This window comes from Salmo salar, chromosome ssa18, assembly GCF_905237065.1.
Source record: "Salmo salar chromosome ssa18, Ssal_v3.1, whole genome shotgun sequence".
NCBI lineage: Eukaryota > Metazoa > Chordata > Actinopteri > Salmoniformes > Salmonidae > Salmo > Salmo salar.
In genome coordinates, this window is record NC_059459.1 from 64346005 (window position 1) to 64362345 (window position 16341).

At 44.5% G+C, this 16341-nt stretch overlaps 1 protein-coding gene across 2 annotated transcripts in view; it reads right to left on the bottom strand.

Moving 5' to 3' along the window:
• Positions 1 to 905: 905 nt before the first annotated feature.
• Positions 906 to 16341, bottom strand: part of LOC106577665 (kin of IRRE-like protein 1) — a 35273-nt gene continuing 19837 nt past the window's right edge. The window contains exons 3-15 of one of the 2 annotated variants that reach the window (XM_014155981.2): positions 15707 to 15856; positions 15322 to 15479; positions 14899 to 15049; positions 14489 to 14594; positions 13794 to 13942; positions 11909 to 12036; positions 8323 to 8449; positions 8002 to 8102; positions 6262 to 6478; positions 5333 to 5440; positions 4509 to 4636; positions 4015 to 4131; positions 906 to 3903 (exon numbers count right to left, since the gene is read on the bottom strand). In XM_014155981.2, coding sequence (XP_014011456.2) covers positions 3238 to 3903; positions 4015 to 4131; positions 4509 to 4636; positions 5333 to 5440; positions 6262 to 6478; positions 8002 to 8102; positions 8323 to 8449; positions 11909 to 12036; positions 13794 to 13942; positions 14489 to 14594; positions 14899 to 15049; positions 15322 to 15479; positions 15707 to 15856 — 2306 coding nt within the window. In that variant the 3' untranslated portion in view covers positions 906 to 3237. The remainder of the gene's footprint in view (positions 3904 to 4014; positions 4132 to 4508; positions 4637 to 5332; positions 5441 to 6261; positions 6479 to 8001; positions 8103 to 8322; positions 8450 to 11908; positions 12037 to 13793; positions 13943 to 14488; positions 14595 to 14898; positions 15050 to 15321; positions 15480 to 15706; positions 15857 to 16341) is intronic. The other variant, XM_014155982.2, reaches the window with a different exon arrangement.

The window sequence follows — 16341 nt, forward strand, 5'->3', positions numbered from 1 at the left end:
ATAATATTATATATAGCAAGTTCATTATCTCACATCGCGGAAAAGATTTGTAATGTTGTACTTCTTGTTGACGAAATTAATGCTAATGTTGGGTTTTTGAGCTAACGTCCAATTGACTCCCATTCACTCCTTGAAGAAGAGCTCTCCTCGTCCCAGAATCGCCAAGAATGCACTCCACGGCCCATTCCCTTAGCATTTGCAACGTACACAATGTGCGCTAATACTATTCCTATGAAGTTTCCCATCTCCTCCAAAGCATCTCTGGCTGTGCAGTCGGCAACAATGATTTTCTTATTTTTTGGTTTGGGAAGCAAAGATGACAGAATTATGTTACTGCCACCTATCGCACTGAAATATAATGGAAGTTGAGTTGGCGCTAGAAAAATTGTGTGACAATACTCCATAAGTATTTTTATGATAGTGGAAGAAGTTAAAATTGTTAGTTTTGAAAATTTGATGCTAGTGTATTGTAGAAGTATAACTATATTTGCAGTAGTAGGATAGAAGCCTTTAGTGGAATAGTAACAGTAGAAATAGTGAATACAGTGGTAGTGGAAATAGTCAAGTGACTGTTGCCCAGTAGAAGTATATACTGTAGCAGAGTGTTGTTGTGATTTTTCACATTTATATAATATAATTATTAGTACAATTAATGTGTACCGATAAAGACTGTCAAATGATTTAAAATCATTAATAAAGTTAATTGTATTGATTTGCTGTGATTAATTGCATTTTCAGACATTGTTCAAATTTGGCTCTAATTAAAGATGTTTCCATTTATTTTATTTTTTATATTACATTGTGTTGTAGGTAATAATATATGTTGATTGTAGGGGAAAACAAAATAAACTGTATTCTCTGAATTGGAAGTTATCCCATTCCCCTGAAAGCATCACACAATATGGTTTATTTTATAAAAAACAGTGCTTTTTATTTCTGTAATACTGTGGAAAAATAATTACATACCATTTTTAAAAAATATTGGAGATAATGAACTTAAAAAATTAAAATGTGATTTTTGTTGTACATCTTTTGAACAGTTTTTCTCTGCTACGTTGAACAGTACAATAAGATAAACATTTTATTTCTAAATTCAAAGACACAATAATACAGGATACAGTCCTACCAGAGGTATACAAGTATTGGAACAGGATTGCGAAGAGAAATGATATGGACATATTAATGCAGCGTTTCCCAAACTCGGTCCTGGGGACCCCAAAGGGGGCACGTTTTGGTTTTTGCACCTAACACTACACAGCTGATTCAAATAATCAAAGCTTGATGATGAGTTGGTTATTTGAATCAGTTGTGTAGTACTAGGGCAAAAACCAAAACATCCACCCAGGGGGGCCCCAGGACCGAGTTTGGGAAATGCTGTATTACTGAAACACTCACACACATAAACACATACAGACATACACACACGCATACAATATTCACGCACACTCGCAGGTAGAGTACGGTATGTATATGTGTTACATACACACACAGCCATTCACACATCTATACAAACACTGTACAAATAGATGTGCACCCACACACACACACACACACACACGGACACACACACACTCTCTCTCTCCCTTTTGCTCATTCTTTCTTTCACCCATACACATTCACACAATCACACACCACTATATGTCAATACTGTAGAAAAACCTTAATTGCACCTTTCTATACACATTCTCCTCAGGCCTCGTCATCATGGCTGATTGTGTATGAGTAATGAAAGCGTTTACCACATGTTCCCTAAGGCCACTCTGTTCTAAACCTCCGTACACACCATCTCACTAGCCATGGTCCCAGGTCTGTTTGTTCGCAAGTGTGACAATGACCATAGGAGTAGGCAAGACAGCACAAACAGACCTGGGACCAGGCTACCACATCACCTCTTTCTATTTCAGCAGGGGGCACCAGGCTAAGGCTTATATCCTGGAACCAAGCTGAATTTGCTATGTTTCATCATATCAATGATGTAGTATATTCATATAAATGGTGTAACAAAGCAAATTCAGTTTGAATCCCAGGCTACCAGGCTTATGGTTCGATATGCCCGGAACTGCCTCAATACCTAAACCCTTGGTAGGCCTAGCAACACACAACACCTGCCAATATAAGGACCTCCTGTATGCTATCTACTGCATAAATGCTTGTAACCCAAGATTTACATCAAGATAAAGAGCAACATGGACACTTGGTAAAAAGGTTCCTGTATATACCCTCCCTTCCTGATTTCTGCCAGTCATCATGGCTGACAGAAACAGGTCCACAAATACTTCTTCATGTTTGTCTTTGTTTGTTGGGGTGAATATCACCCAAACAAATACTAAACCCTCTCAAGTTTGAACATTTTGGTCCACAGACACTTCCTTCACAGAAATATGACAAAAATAATTCAGTAAAATGTTAAAAAATAGAATACAAAGCTCTAGTTTGTTGGTGTGCAAATAAAAACAGACATATATATATAATACAGCTATAGATATAGATAACGGATGTCTAAGCAATGAATACTGTTTGTAATGCAGTGCAAAACGTACCATGGCCCCACTAACCAGCACCAATGGCGCCAATGAAGTAAAGCATTCTGGGATATATATGTGCTCTAAGATCACTGTATAAAACAACAACCAGATAAAACAAAATGGCGGACAGTCATTACTCCTCACTGGTTGAGGTTTCTCCTGCCCAACGAATGAGTACCATATTTGATGGTCAATTTCTCCATGATATGCCTTACTTTAATATTTGGCAATCGTATATGGAATAAATTGCCCCCCCCCCCGTCACTCATTACAGTCTAAATTCATAGCATTTCTGCTATTTATTTTGACAATTAAGATCTAAAGATCTCTTGTTCTCTCTAGTCCTATCTTCTCTGGTCTTGATTGTGACTTTCGCTTACTGCTCTTTCAGAGCGAAGAATTGAACACTGGGAGTGTTGGAATTCTGATTACAAGGAATTCCCCTCCGTCTCACTTGGATCCTCTCTATTTTCCACTGATCTGGACTTTCTCTCTTTCTCTCTTTCTCCTGTCTCATGGGCAAATCCTAACTCCTGTGTATGTGTGTGTGTGTGTCTGTGTGTGTGCCTGCATGTGTGTCTCAGTGTGTGTGTCTGTGTACGCTCAAGTGTGTTTGTGTGTGTATGTTTGAGAATGCGAATGTGTGTGTGCGTCTGAGTGACAGTGTGTATGAGAATGCACCCTCACCCTCTACGTGAGAATGTACTGTATCTCACACATGTGTCTGCATCCTCTGTGTGTGCCCTCTGTGGCCGTAGTCAGAATGCTGCGAGGTATAGGAGAAGCGGGTCGAGCTTCCATACTTCCCCAGTCCAGTCTCTGACCCTGACGGAGCTGCCCCAGGCCCCACCCCCACACCAGGCCCCACCCCTGGCACAGGGCCCACCCCCGGCCCCACCCCGTACATTTCATAGGATGGACCGGCTTCCAAGGGAGCCAGAGTGGGCGGGGCGAAGCCCATGCGGTAGGGGGTATAGGGGTGAGAGGGATAGCCGTAGTTGTCGTAGGCCAGTTGAGAGGAGTCCAACAGGCTGCAGTCCCCAGGGAAGTCGCTGGTCTGCGGCGGGGGGTTGGCAGGGGGCGGCTGGCTCTGCAGAGCCCGGGTGAATGTGTTAAACTGAGCATAGCTGTTGTGGGACAGTCTGGAGGGGGGACGGGGGTCGTAACAGCTGGGGCGGCCAGGGGTGTTGAGGGGCCCTGGGCCTGGAGGGCCTCCTCCGCTGGCTGTGGCCCCTGATCCACCAGCACTGCTGCTGACGGAGGCAGCGCCCCCTGGGGTGTTGGAGGGCCGGTAGTCGGAGTAGTGCATGGAGCGGGAGGCGGGACGGCCCTCGTCGTGGGTGGAGGCTCGCACGTTGTAGTAGCCGTTGGTGGGATCCTGGAGAGAGAGAAGAAGACATATTGTAACTAAGGTGTGTGTGGGTGTCCGTGTGAATGTGTGCGTGGGTGCGTACGTGCACGTGTGTGTGTTTGTGTGTGATGATATCACCTTAAGGTCGTACTCCTGGCGTGTGTCTAGAGTGTCGCTGCGTAGGTCCTGTTTCAGTTCTATATCGTCTTTAAAGGGCTGAGAGGAGGGAGAGAAGGGCACAGAAGAGGGCAGAAACTAAACCATCAAACAACGAAAAAACAACAAAGGTGGGGAGGAATCCAACATAAGAGGGGGACCAAAGTAGAAGAAAAAGAGAAAAAGAGAAAGTGACAGATCTAAATTAAGGTTGAAAAAGGGTCATCATAAGTGTTAAAAATGTGAGTATTGTGATTGAAAAGATAGAACAGCAAAAGTTGATACAATTGAGAGGTAAAAATAATTTTTGCATTTCTCCTAAGAGGTTGGTTGTGTAATGTGAGAGCTTCAGAGTTCAGGCATCGTTGGAATGATTGAATAAACTTTATTGATCCCCTGAGTGGAAACTTGGGTAACATAAACCAAAGGCAGGAAAGTTCAAGGCAACCTGCTGTCCCGTTGTCATGGCAACTCACCGAGTACATGGCCTTGACCATGCGTGATGCCGTGGAAACGCTGCCGGAGTCCTCCTCCAGACTGTGGGTCTCCTTGTTTATTGTCTCTACCTTGATGTCTGGCTTACCCAGCGTGACCCCGCGACGACCTGGAAGCACGGCACAACAGCACAGCACAGCACACAGTTGAATACTGCTGAATGTGTCAGGGTCTATTGATTTAGATAAATACAATATGTATACAGTATGTATACGTGCATGTGGGTTATGTGAATAATGGGTTCATAATATCAAATCAAAAATCGAATAAAATTGTATTTGACACATGCGTCTAATACAACAGATGTAGACCTTACTGTGAAATGCTTACTTACAAGGACTTAACCAACAATGCAGTTCAAGAAATAGAGTTCAGAAAATATTAACTAAATAAACAAAAGTAAAAAAATATAACAAATAGTAACACAATAAAATAACAATAACGAGGGTACAGGTTAAGATATCTGACGGCAATTTAAAGGGCTGAGAGGAGGGAGAGGAGGGAGAGAAGAGGGCAGAAACTAAACCATCAAACAACGAAAAAAAAAGTGGGGAGGAATCCAACATAAGAGGGGGACCAAAGTAGAAGAAAAAGAGAAAAAGAAGAGAAAGTGGCATATCTAAATAACAAGGCTATATACAGGGGGTACCGGTACTGAGATAATGTGTGGGGGTACAGGGTAGATATCTGAAGACAATCAGGTGTATGGTGTTTTTAGGGCATGGGCATCTGAAACATGTATTGGTGTGTGATTGATACTTTCTAGATGGTTTGTCTGTGGGGAATAGATGCAGGTGTCACTCACTGCCTTTGCGCTGCCGGTAGAAGATCAGCACCAGGACTAGTAAACACAGGAACAGCAGGATGGTGCAGCCAACAGTCCCTCCTGCTATTATACCCACTGGGACCTCCTCTGAGAGAGGGAAGATAGGAGAGAGGAATGGGGAGATCGAGAGGGGGAGGGTAGAGATGAGGGAGGAAGGAAAGGGGGACGGAAAGAGACAGAGAGAATGGGGAGAGGAGAGATAGAGGAACGAAGAGAGAAGAGGGAGCGAGATAGAGGAAGGGAGAGAGAGAGAGAGAAACCGTATTCAACACAATACAACATGCAGATTCAGCTAAAACATTGTAATAGAGCAGGTATGAGTATATATATGGTGGTTATTGTTGTTGTTGTATCAAGTTAGGAGAATTAATATAATGGTGGTGAATATAATGGTGGTGAATATAATGGTGGTGAATATAATGGTGGTGAATATAATGGTGGTGTATATAATGGTGGTGAATATAATGGTGGTGAATATAATGGTGGTGAATATAATGGTGGTGAATATAATGCTGGTGAATATAATGGTGGTGTATATAATGCTGGTGAATATAATGGTGGTGAATATAATGGTGGTGAATATAATGCTGGTGAATATAATGGTGGTGAATATAATGGTGGTGAATATAATGGTGGTGAATATAATGGTGGTGTATATAATGGTGGTGAATATAATGGTGGTGAATATAATGGTGGTGAATATAATGGTGGTGAATATAATGGTGGTGAATATAATGGTGGTGAATATAATGGTGGTGAATATAATGGTGGTGAATATAATGGTGGTGAATATAATGGTGGTGAATATAATGGTGGTGAATATAATGGTGGTGAATATAATGGTGGTGAATATAATGGTGGTTATTGTTGTTGTTGCTGTTTTTGTTGTTGTTTGTCTCTGGTCATACCAGTCTCCTCCAGGGTGATGATCATGGTCCCGGGTCCGAAGGCGTTCCAGGCGGTACAGTTGTAGGTGGACAGGAAGTCAGCCTCCATGACGTTGTTGATGGTGAGGGTGGAGAGGACAGCCCCTCCCTCAGACAGAGGTTTACTCTGCTCCACCGTGTACCTCTCCAACAGAGTCCCCTTCTCCTTCTCCCATACGTTCTCTTTCCATGCCCACACCTGAAACACAGACAGGCAGGCAGGCAGACAGACAGACAGACAGACAGACAGACAGACAGACAGACAGACAGACAGACAGACAGACAGACAGACAGACAGACAGACAGACAGACAGACAGACAGACAGACAGACAGACAGACAGACAGACAGGCAGGCAGACAGACAGGCGCAAGTTAAACACCCATATGGACTCCATTGAATTATGTGTACTGACACACACATACATATGCATTAGGCATATACACACATATTTTACACATGCAGGCACACTGTACACACAACTGGGCATACAAAGATGTACACACAGACACATCCCCACTGAAGTAAACAAGCAAGCACATGCAACCATTAAAAACACATTCAGACACACTTACAACGCACACAGAATGAGATTCACACACTACCAACAGCAACTGTTCCAAGCCTAACTATCGCTCTGTCCTTGGACTATAGAGTAACACGTAGTGGTTTCAGAGCTGGTGAGAACCTTACACACTTCCCCAACTTCTAACCCACTAAAAGCTATTATTCACACTGAAGTATGAAAGAGTATTTAAAAATGCATGAGGCCACATGTTCCTGTAATCTACCATTTATTCTGAAAAACGAGAAACTCTGGCGGAGGCATTTACCGGGACAACAGTTCCAGTCCTTCATATTTTATAACTGCTTTTCTGTCCCTGCATTAAGGACGTACAGTAAGCTGGTACATCAGAGAGAATCAAACTCACAAGGCTTAGAGAGAAGAGACCAACTACACATGGACTGTGTCACAAATAGCACCTTATTCCCTGTACAGTGCACTACTTTTGACCAGGGCACATAGGGTGCACTATGTAGGGAGAAGGGTGCCATTTCAGATGCAGCCACTGCCTGAGAGCATCCGCACCAGAGAGACGAGTGGAGGAGAGGAGATATCAGCCGGTTTCAGACACTGACCGGCTGCACTAGAAGTGTCCCTCGACTAGAAATCTTGTTTACTTGGTGGGTCTCAGGACAATTCTAAAAGATTTTTGGCGGCTGCCATAAAACAGAAAACAGTTTTGAAACCGCTGCTAGAGTTTCGACCATGTCAGTCTCATGACGATAAGGTATAGGTGCAAGCTTTTTCACGACCATAATGTACAGGTGGCAATCCCACGACGATAATGCATAGGTAGTAATCTCATGACGATAACGTATAGGTAGTAATCTCATGATGATAACGTATAGGTAGTAATCTCATGACGATAATGCATAGGTAGTAATCTCATGACGATAACGGAGAATTATTGATAACGATGGTAGTAATCGTGCGTAGGTAGTAATCTCATGACGATAATGTATAGGTAGTAATCTCATGACGATAACGTATAGGTAGTAATCTCATGACGATAACGTATAGGTAGTAATCTCATGACGATAATGCATAGGTAGTAATCTCATGACGATAATGTATAGGTAGTAATCTCATGACGATAACGTATAGGTGGTCATGAAAAAGCTTGCAGTAGAGTTTGTACAGTATCGACTGTCCACTTACAATCTTGTCCGGTGGAGGTGTGCTGGCGATGTAGCATTTGACCTCTCCTCTCTCCCCCCTCACCGCATACTGGACGGGCTCACTGGAGATGATGGGGGGACCTGGATAGGAAGAGATAAAGAGAGGGAGCGTGAGAACGAGTGGTGGTACATTATGCTCCATGTATAAACAAGAATAAACACTACAACAATGAATAGTTTGAAATGGAAGTTGCCCACTCCGGTCTTCATAGCAGTATTAAAACCTACATCCAATCATCACACACATTTCAACCATAAACTCAAGCTTATCTATTCTTGTGTGATGTGTGGTGTTCCTTACCGTTGACAGTGAGCGTGACCTCTGTCTCTCCCACTCCGATCCTGGGGACGATGGCCTTACACACGTACTGCCCAGCGTCCGCCTGGCTCACTGACTTCAGGAACAGCTGGTTGTTGTTACTAAGGACCTACACAAGGGATGGTGAGAGAGAGGAACAAACAGAGAGTCAGGAACAAACAGAGAGTCAGGAACAAACAGAGTCAGGAACAAACAGAGTCAGGAACAAACAGAGAGTCAGGAACAAACAGAGTCAGGAACAAACAGAGAGTCAGGAACAAACATAGAGTCAGGAACAAACATAGAGTCAGGAACAAACAGAGAGTCAGGAACAAACAGAGAGTCAGGAACAAACAGAGAGTCAGGAACAAACAGAGAGTCAGGAACAAACAGAGAGTCAGGAACAAACAGAGAGTCAGGAACAAACAGAGAGTCAGGAACAAACAGAGAGTCAGGAACAAACAGAGAGTCAGGAACAAACAGAGAGTCAGGAACAAACAGAGAGTCAGGAACAAACAGAGAGTCAGGAACAAACAGAGAGTCAGGAACAAACATAGAGTCAGGAACAAACAGAGAGTCAGGAACAAACAGAGAGTCAGGAACTAACAGAGAGTCAGGAACAAACAGAGAGTCAGGAACAAACAGAGAGTAGGAACAAACAGAGAGTCAGGAACAAACAGAGAGTCAGGAACAAACAGAGAGTCAGGAACAAACAGAGAGTCAGGAACAAACAGAGAGTCAGGAACAAACAGAGAGTCAGGAACAAACAGAGAGTCAGGAACAAACAGAGAGTCAGGAACAAACAGAGAGTCAGGGAACAAACAGAGAGCAGGAACAAACAGAGAGTCAGGAACAAACAGAGAGTCAGGAACAAACAGAGAGTCAGGAACAAACAGAGAGTCAGGAACAAACAGAGAGTCAGGAACAAACAGAGAGTCAGGAACAAACAGAGAGTCAGGAACAAACAGAGAGTCAGGAACAAACAGAGAGTCAGGAACAAACAGAGAGTCAGGAACAAACAGAGAGTCAGGAACAAACAGAGAGTCAGGAACAAACAGAGAGTCAGGAACAAACAGAGAGTCAGGAACAAACAGAGAGTCAGGAACAAACAGAGAGTCAGGAACAAACAGAGAGTCAGGAACAAACAGAGAGTCAGGAACAAACAGAGAGTCAGGAACAAACAGAGAGTCAGGAACAAACAGAGAGTCAGGAACAAACAGAGAGTCAGGAACAAACAGAGAGTCAGGAACAAACAGAGAGTCAGGAACAAACAGAGAGTCAGGAACAAACAGAGAGTCAGGAACAAACAGAGAGTCAGGAACAAACAGAGAGTCAGGAACAAACAGAGAGTCAGGAACAAACAGAGAGTCAGGAACAAACAGAGAGTCAGGAACAAACAGAGAGTCAGGAACAAACAGAGAGTCAGGAACAAACAGAGAGTCAGGAACAAACAGAGAGTCAGGAACAAACAGAGAGTCAGGAACAAACAGAGAGTCAGGAACAAACAGAGAGTCAGGAACAAACAGAGAGTCAGGAACAAACAGAGAGTCAGGAACAAACAGAGAGTCAGGAACAAACAGAGAGTCAGGAACAAACAGAGAGTCAGGAACAAACAGAGAGTCAGGAACAAACAGAGAGTCAGGAACAAACAGAGAGTCAGGAACAAACAGAGAGAGAGGAACAAACAGAGAGTCAGGAACAAACAGAGAGTCAGGAACAAACAGAGAGAGAGGAACAAACAGAGAGTCAGGAACAAACAGAGAGAGAGGAACAAACAGAGAGTCAGGAACAAACAGAGAGTCAGGAACAAACAGAGAGTCAGGAACAAACAGAGAGTCAGGAACAAACAGAGAGTCAGGAACAAACAGAGAGTCAGGAACAAACAGAGAGTCAGGAACAAACAGAGAGTCAGGAACAAACAGAGAGTAGGAACAAACAGAGAGTCAGGAACAAACAGAGAGTCAGGAACAAACAGAGAGTCAGGAACAAACAGAGAGTCAGGAACAAACAGAGAGTCAGGAACAAACAGAGAGTCAGGAACAAACAGAGAGAGAGGAACAAACAGAGAGTCAGGAACAAACAGAGAGTCAGGAACAAACAGAGAGTCAGGAACAAACAGAGAGTCAGGAACAAACAGAGAGTCAGGAACAAACAGAGAGTCAGGAACAAACAGAGAGAGAGGAACAAACAGAGAGTCAGGAACAAACAGAGAGTCAGGAACAAACAGAGAGTCAGGAACAAACAGAGAGTCAGGAACAAACAGAGAGTCAGGAACAAACAGAGAGTCAGGAACAAACAGAGAGTCAGGAACAAACAGAGAGTCAGGAACAAACAGAGAGTCAGGAACAAACAGAGAGTCAGGAACAAACAGAGAGTCAGGAACAAACAGAGAGTCAGGAACAAACAGAGAGTCAGGAACAAACAGAGAGAGAGGAACAAACAGAGAGTCAGGAACAAACAGAGAGTCAGGAACAAACAGAGAGTCAGGAACAAACAGAGAGTCAGGAACAAACAGAGAGTCAGGAACAAACAGAGAGTCAGGAACAAACAGAGAGTCAGGAACAAACAGAGAGAGAGGAACAAACAGAGAGTCAGGAACAAACAGAGAGTCAGGAACAAACAGAGAGTCAGGAACAAACAGAGAGTCAGGAACAAACAGAGAGAGAGGAACAAACAGAGAGTCAGGAACAAACAGAGTCAGGAACAAACAGAGAGTCAGGAACAAACAGAGAGTCAGGAACAAACAGAGAGTCAGGAACAAACAGAGAGTCAGGAACAAACAGAGAGTCAGGAACAAACAGAGAGAGAGGAACAAACAGAGAGTCAGGAACAAACAGAGAGAGAGGAACAAACAGAGAGTCAGGAACAAACAGAGAGTCAGGAACAAACAGAGAGTCAGGAACAAACAGAGAGTCAGGAACAAACAGAGAGTCAGGAACAAACAGAGAGTCAGGAACAAACAGAGAGTCAGGAACAAACAGAGAGTCAGGAACAAACAGAGAGTCAGGAACAAACAGAGAGTCAGGAACAAACAGAGAGTCAGGAACAAACAGAGAGTCAGGAACAAACAGAGAGAGAGGAACAAACAGAGTCAGGAACAAACAGAGAGTCAGGAACAAACAGAGAGTCAGGAACAAACAGAGAGTCAGGAACAAACAGAGAGAACGACGTGGACAGAAGGAAGGGGGAGTGCGATGATGTGGCCGGACGCCATTCTACTTTTTTAGATATTAAAAGAGAAAGACTTGAGAAAGAAAGAAATGAGAGATAAGAAGAAAGTATACAGACGGGATAGACAAGAAAGGGTGGATGACATGGTTGTAGTTACTGAGGACCTACACAACGAGAGAGAAAGAGAGAGATGGACAGAGAAGGAATGCAAAAGAGAATCAAATAGAGGTGAAGGAGTGGGAGAGACACAAATGGAGGAGAGGAGCAAGGGAGCATCAGGAAAAAGCCAGGAGAAAGAGATGGACAGAGCAGGGGGGCAAAAGAGAATAGAGAGACAGAGAGAGACAGAGGGATATAAAAGAAAGGGAGTCTATAAAGATAAAGAAAGCAACAGAAGGAAGAGAGAACTGGTCCTCACCATATTGGAGCCCTTCTTGGTCCAGGTAAGTGTTAGAGGAGGGTTGCCGGCCCATTTGCAGTTCAGATTGACATCAGAGTCTATGTCCACTGTCACTGGCCTGGGCTCCACTACCAGAATAGGACCAACTGGGGAGAGAGAGAGAGAGAGAGAGAGAGAGAGAGAGAGAGAGAGAGAGAGAGAGAGAGAGAGAGAGAGAGAGAGAGAGAGAGAGAGAGAGAGATTTATTTAACCAGGTCAGCTACTGATAACAAAGTCAAATACAATACAAAAATGACCAGGTAAAGAGAAATGACAGACAGACAGACAGACAGACAGACAGACAGACAGACAGACAGACAGACAGACAGACAGACAGACAGACAGACAGACAGACAGAGACAAGAGAGACTGACAAACAGAGACAGAGCCAGACAGAAAGACACACAGACATACAGAGAGACAGACAGACAGAGACAGACAGAAAGACACACAGACATACAGAGAAACAGACAGAGAGAGACAGACAGAAAGACACACAGACATACAGAGAGACAGACAGAGAAAGAGCCAGACAAAAAGACACACAGACATACAGAGAGACTGACAGAAACAGAGAGCGAGACAGAAAGACACACAGACATACAGAGAAACAGACAGAGAGAGACAGAGAGAAAGACACACAGACATACAGAGAGACAGACAGAAACAGAGAGCGAGACAGAAAGACACACAGACATACAGAGACAGAGAGACAGAGACAGAGCCAGACAAAAAGACACAGACATACAGAGAGCCAGACAGAAAGACACACAGACATACAGAAAGACACACAGACATACAGACAGACAGAGACAGACAGCAAGACACAAAGACATACAGAGAGACTGACAGACAGAGACAAAGCCAGACAGAAAGACACACAGACATACAGAGAGACAGACAGACAGAGACAGACAGAAAGACACACAGACATACAGAGAGACTGACAGACAGAGACAGAGACAGACAGAAAGACACAGAGACATACAGAGACAGAGAGAGAGACAGAGAGAGAGAGAGACAGACAGAAACAGAGAGAGAGACAGTGACAGAGAGAGAGAGAGAAATAGAGACAGACAGACACACAGACAGCCAGACAGAGAGAGACAGAAAGAGAGAGCGAGACAGAAAGACACACAGACATACAGAGAAACAGACAGAGAGAGACAGACAGAAAGACACACAGACATACAGAGAGACTGACAGACAGAGACAGAGACAGACAAAAAGACACAGAGACATACAGAGAGACAGACAGAAACAGAGAGCGAGACAGAAAGACACACAGACATACAGAGAAACAGACAGAGAGAGACAGACAGAAAGACACACAGACATACAGAGAGACAGACAGAAACAGAGAGCGAGACAGAAAGACACACAGACATACAGAGACAGAGAGACAGAGACAGAGCCAGACAAAAAGACACAGACATACAGAGAGCCAGACAGAAAGACACACAGACATACAGAAAGACACACAGACATACAGACAGACAGAGACAGACAGCAAGACACAAAGACATACAGAGAGACTGACAGACAGAGACAAAGCCAGACAGAAAGACACACAGACATACAGAGAGACAGACAGACAGAGACAGACAGAAAGACACACAGACATACAGAGAGACTGACAGACAGAGACAGAGACAGACAGAAAGACACAGAGACATACAGAGACAGAGAGAGAGACAGAGAGAGAGAGAGACAGACAGAAACAGAGAGAGAGACAGTGACAGAGAGAGAGAGAGAAATAGAGACAGACAGACACACAGACAGCCAGACAGAGAGAGACAGAAAGAGACCGACAGAGAGACAGACAGATGCTATTTGCCAGACATGGAGGTCTAGTCAGACTCACAGTGCACATCGACCAGGATGCTGACGTTGGTTTTGCCCACGGCGTTGAACACTGAGCAGGACACTGGCTCAGTGAAGAAGGAATGGTCAGCTTTGGTGGTGAACACACTCTCTCTGGCCCCCTGTAGGATCACTCCACCTTTAGCCCACCTGACAAAGAACACACATATTGTATGAATTAACATGTACTGCCAGGTTCGGTTCCCACTGGGGCTAAACACTTGGTCACCTCGACTAACACATGTAGCTACACAAACACAGTACCAGTCAAAAGTTTGGACACACCTACTCATTCAAGGGTTTTTCTTTATTTTTACTATTTTCTACATTGTGGAATAATAGTGAAGACGTCAAAACTATGAAATAACACGTATGGAATCATGTAGTAACCAAAAAAGTGTTTAAAAAAATCGAAATATATTTTATATTTGAGATTCTTCAAAGTAGCCACCCTTTGCCTTGATGACAACTTTGCACACTCTTGGCATTCTCTCAACCAGCTTCATGAGGAATGCTTACAGTAAAAAATTAAGAAAAAATCTTGAAAGAGTAGGTGTGTCCAAACTTTGGACTGGTGCTGTAGATAAACACAACTATCCAGCCAGACTAATGCACAGCTAGAGAGAGAGACAGACGGACATATACTGGAGACAGACAGAAAGGTGACCAGATATTGTCGGTAGATAGAGGACATACATGTATCCCATGATAGGAGGGTTGGCAGAGGCGGCGCAGGTGAAGGTAACTCTGTCCCCCTCTAGGACGGAGCGAGGCTCGATGGACAGTGTCACTGTGGGGGGGTCTGGAAAGAGAGGACACACGGGGTTACTGAGGCCCAGCGGTAACAGAAGCAAATAACAGAGAGAAGGAGGGAGGAGGGGGGCAGAGAGAGATGGTGGAAAAAGAGAGAACCCCCCCTCAAGGATCCTGGTCACGTGATCTAAGTGATGTCGGTTTCATTAGGAGCTGTTGTCTGTGAGTAGCATCAGATATTCAGTCCTCTCCGTCTGCCGTGAAAACTATGTCAAGCTAAGGGGACGGTTATGAACAAGTCATTAACGATGTCCTTTGAGGGTGACTTATGGTGCACGTTGAGGGTGACTTACGGTGCACGTTGAGGGTGACGGTGGTGCGTTTCCCGGCGGGGATAGCCAGGTTACTGGCCACACAGCTGTAGTTCCTCCCTGTGTCTGTGTCCACTGGGTGGATGGGCAGGAAGCTGTGGGTCGTCACCCTCTTCCTGTCTGGGAGCACCTCCTGATGTAGAGAGATGGAGGGAGGGAAAGAAGGAACGAGGATGGGAGGGACAGAAATGGTCAAGAGAGGGGTAACGATGGACTCAAGAGACGACAGCCAATACAACGATGAGAAAAGGTAGGTGTAACACAATCAAAGTCAGTGACTGTGTGTATGGATTTGAGTGTGTGTGTGCGTGCGTGCGTGCATGTGATATGTACGTGTGTGTGTGTGCATGTGTGTGTTATAATACTATGTGTTTGTATGTGCACACGATTGTTTCATTGACTCACGGTGGTGCTGACCGCTCCATCTACAGGGATCCCATCTTTCTGCCACTCTATCATGGCAGGGGGCTTGGCCCCGCGGGACACACAGCTCAGGTTATAGTGGTCCCCTGCATTCAGCAGCACCTCAGGGGCCCCGTCTATCACTGGGTCATCTGGGGGAACTGGAGATAGGACAGGGGGGTTACACACATACATGTACTGGAATACACACGCATACACACACGCATACATACACACAACCACACACACACACATCACACACACACACACACACACACACACACACACACACACACACACACACACACACACACACACACACACACACACACACACACACACACACACACACACACACACACACACACACGCAGTTGCTGTATCTTACTGAGGACGGTGAGTTTGGCTCTTCTAGAACGTAGTGCAGCATCAGGGGCCTGACACTCGTACAGGGAGTCATCAGACAGCTCAGCTGAGATAATCTCCAGGTTATACTGGCCCAGCTCCTGCACCCGCAACACCCGGTACCTCGGCCAGGCTGGGGGGAAGGGAGAGAGAGTCAGACATAGGGACGGTCAGTGGAGGCTGGTTAAATGATAAATGAGGAGGGCAGGCTATTTGGAATGTATTGAAGGTAATGATAAACAAAAAACACCTGTGCATAATTATTTATGCAAATGCACACCACCATGCACATATTCATATGTATGCGCTCTCTCTCTCTCCCCCTCCCTCCCTCCCGCCCTTCCTCCCCCCTTCTCTCGCTCTCTCTTCTAGCGCTCACATAGCTCATGTGGTGCTATACATTCTTACCAGCAGGGGGCAGCCATGTTTTCTTTCACCAGCAAGAGAAAAAAATGCATGCATTATGACAACAACGTTTTAGAGGACTCCAAACGGACAGAAATGCTGGTGAAGATTTCATGTCCTTTCTCTTCACAAATAAATTCCATCTGAATCATTCTGTCACAGCAGAATGTACTGTATGTATATCCATGCTTCAAATGAGCTTACCCTCCCATA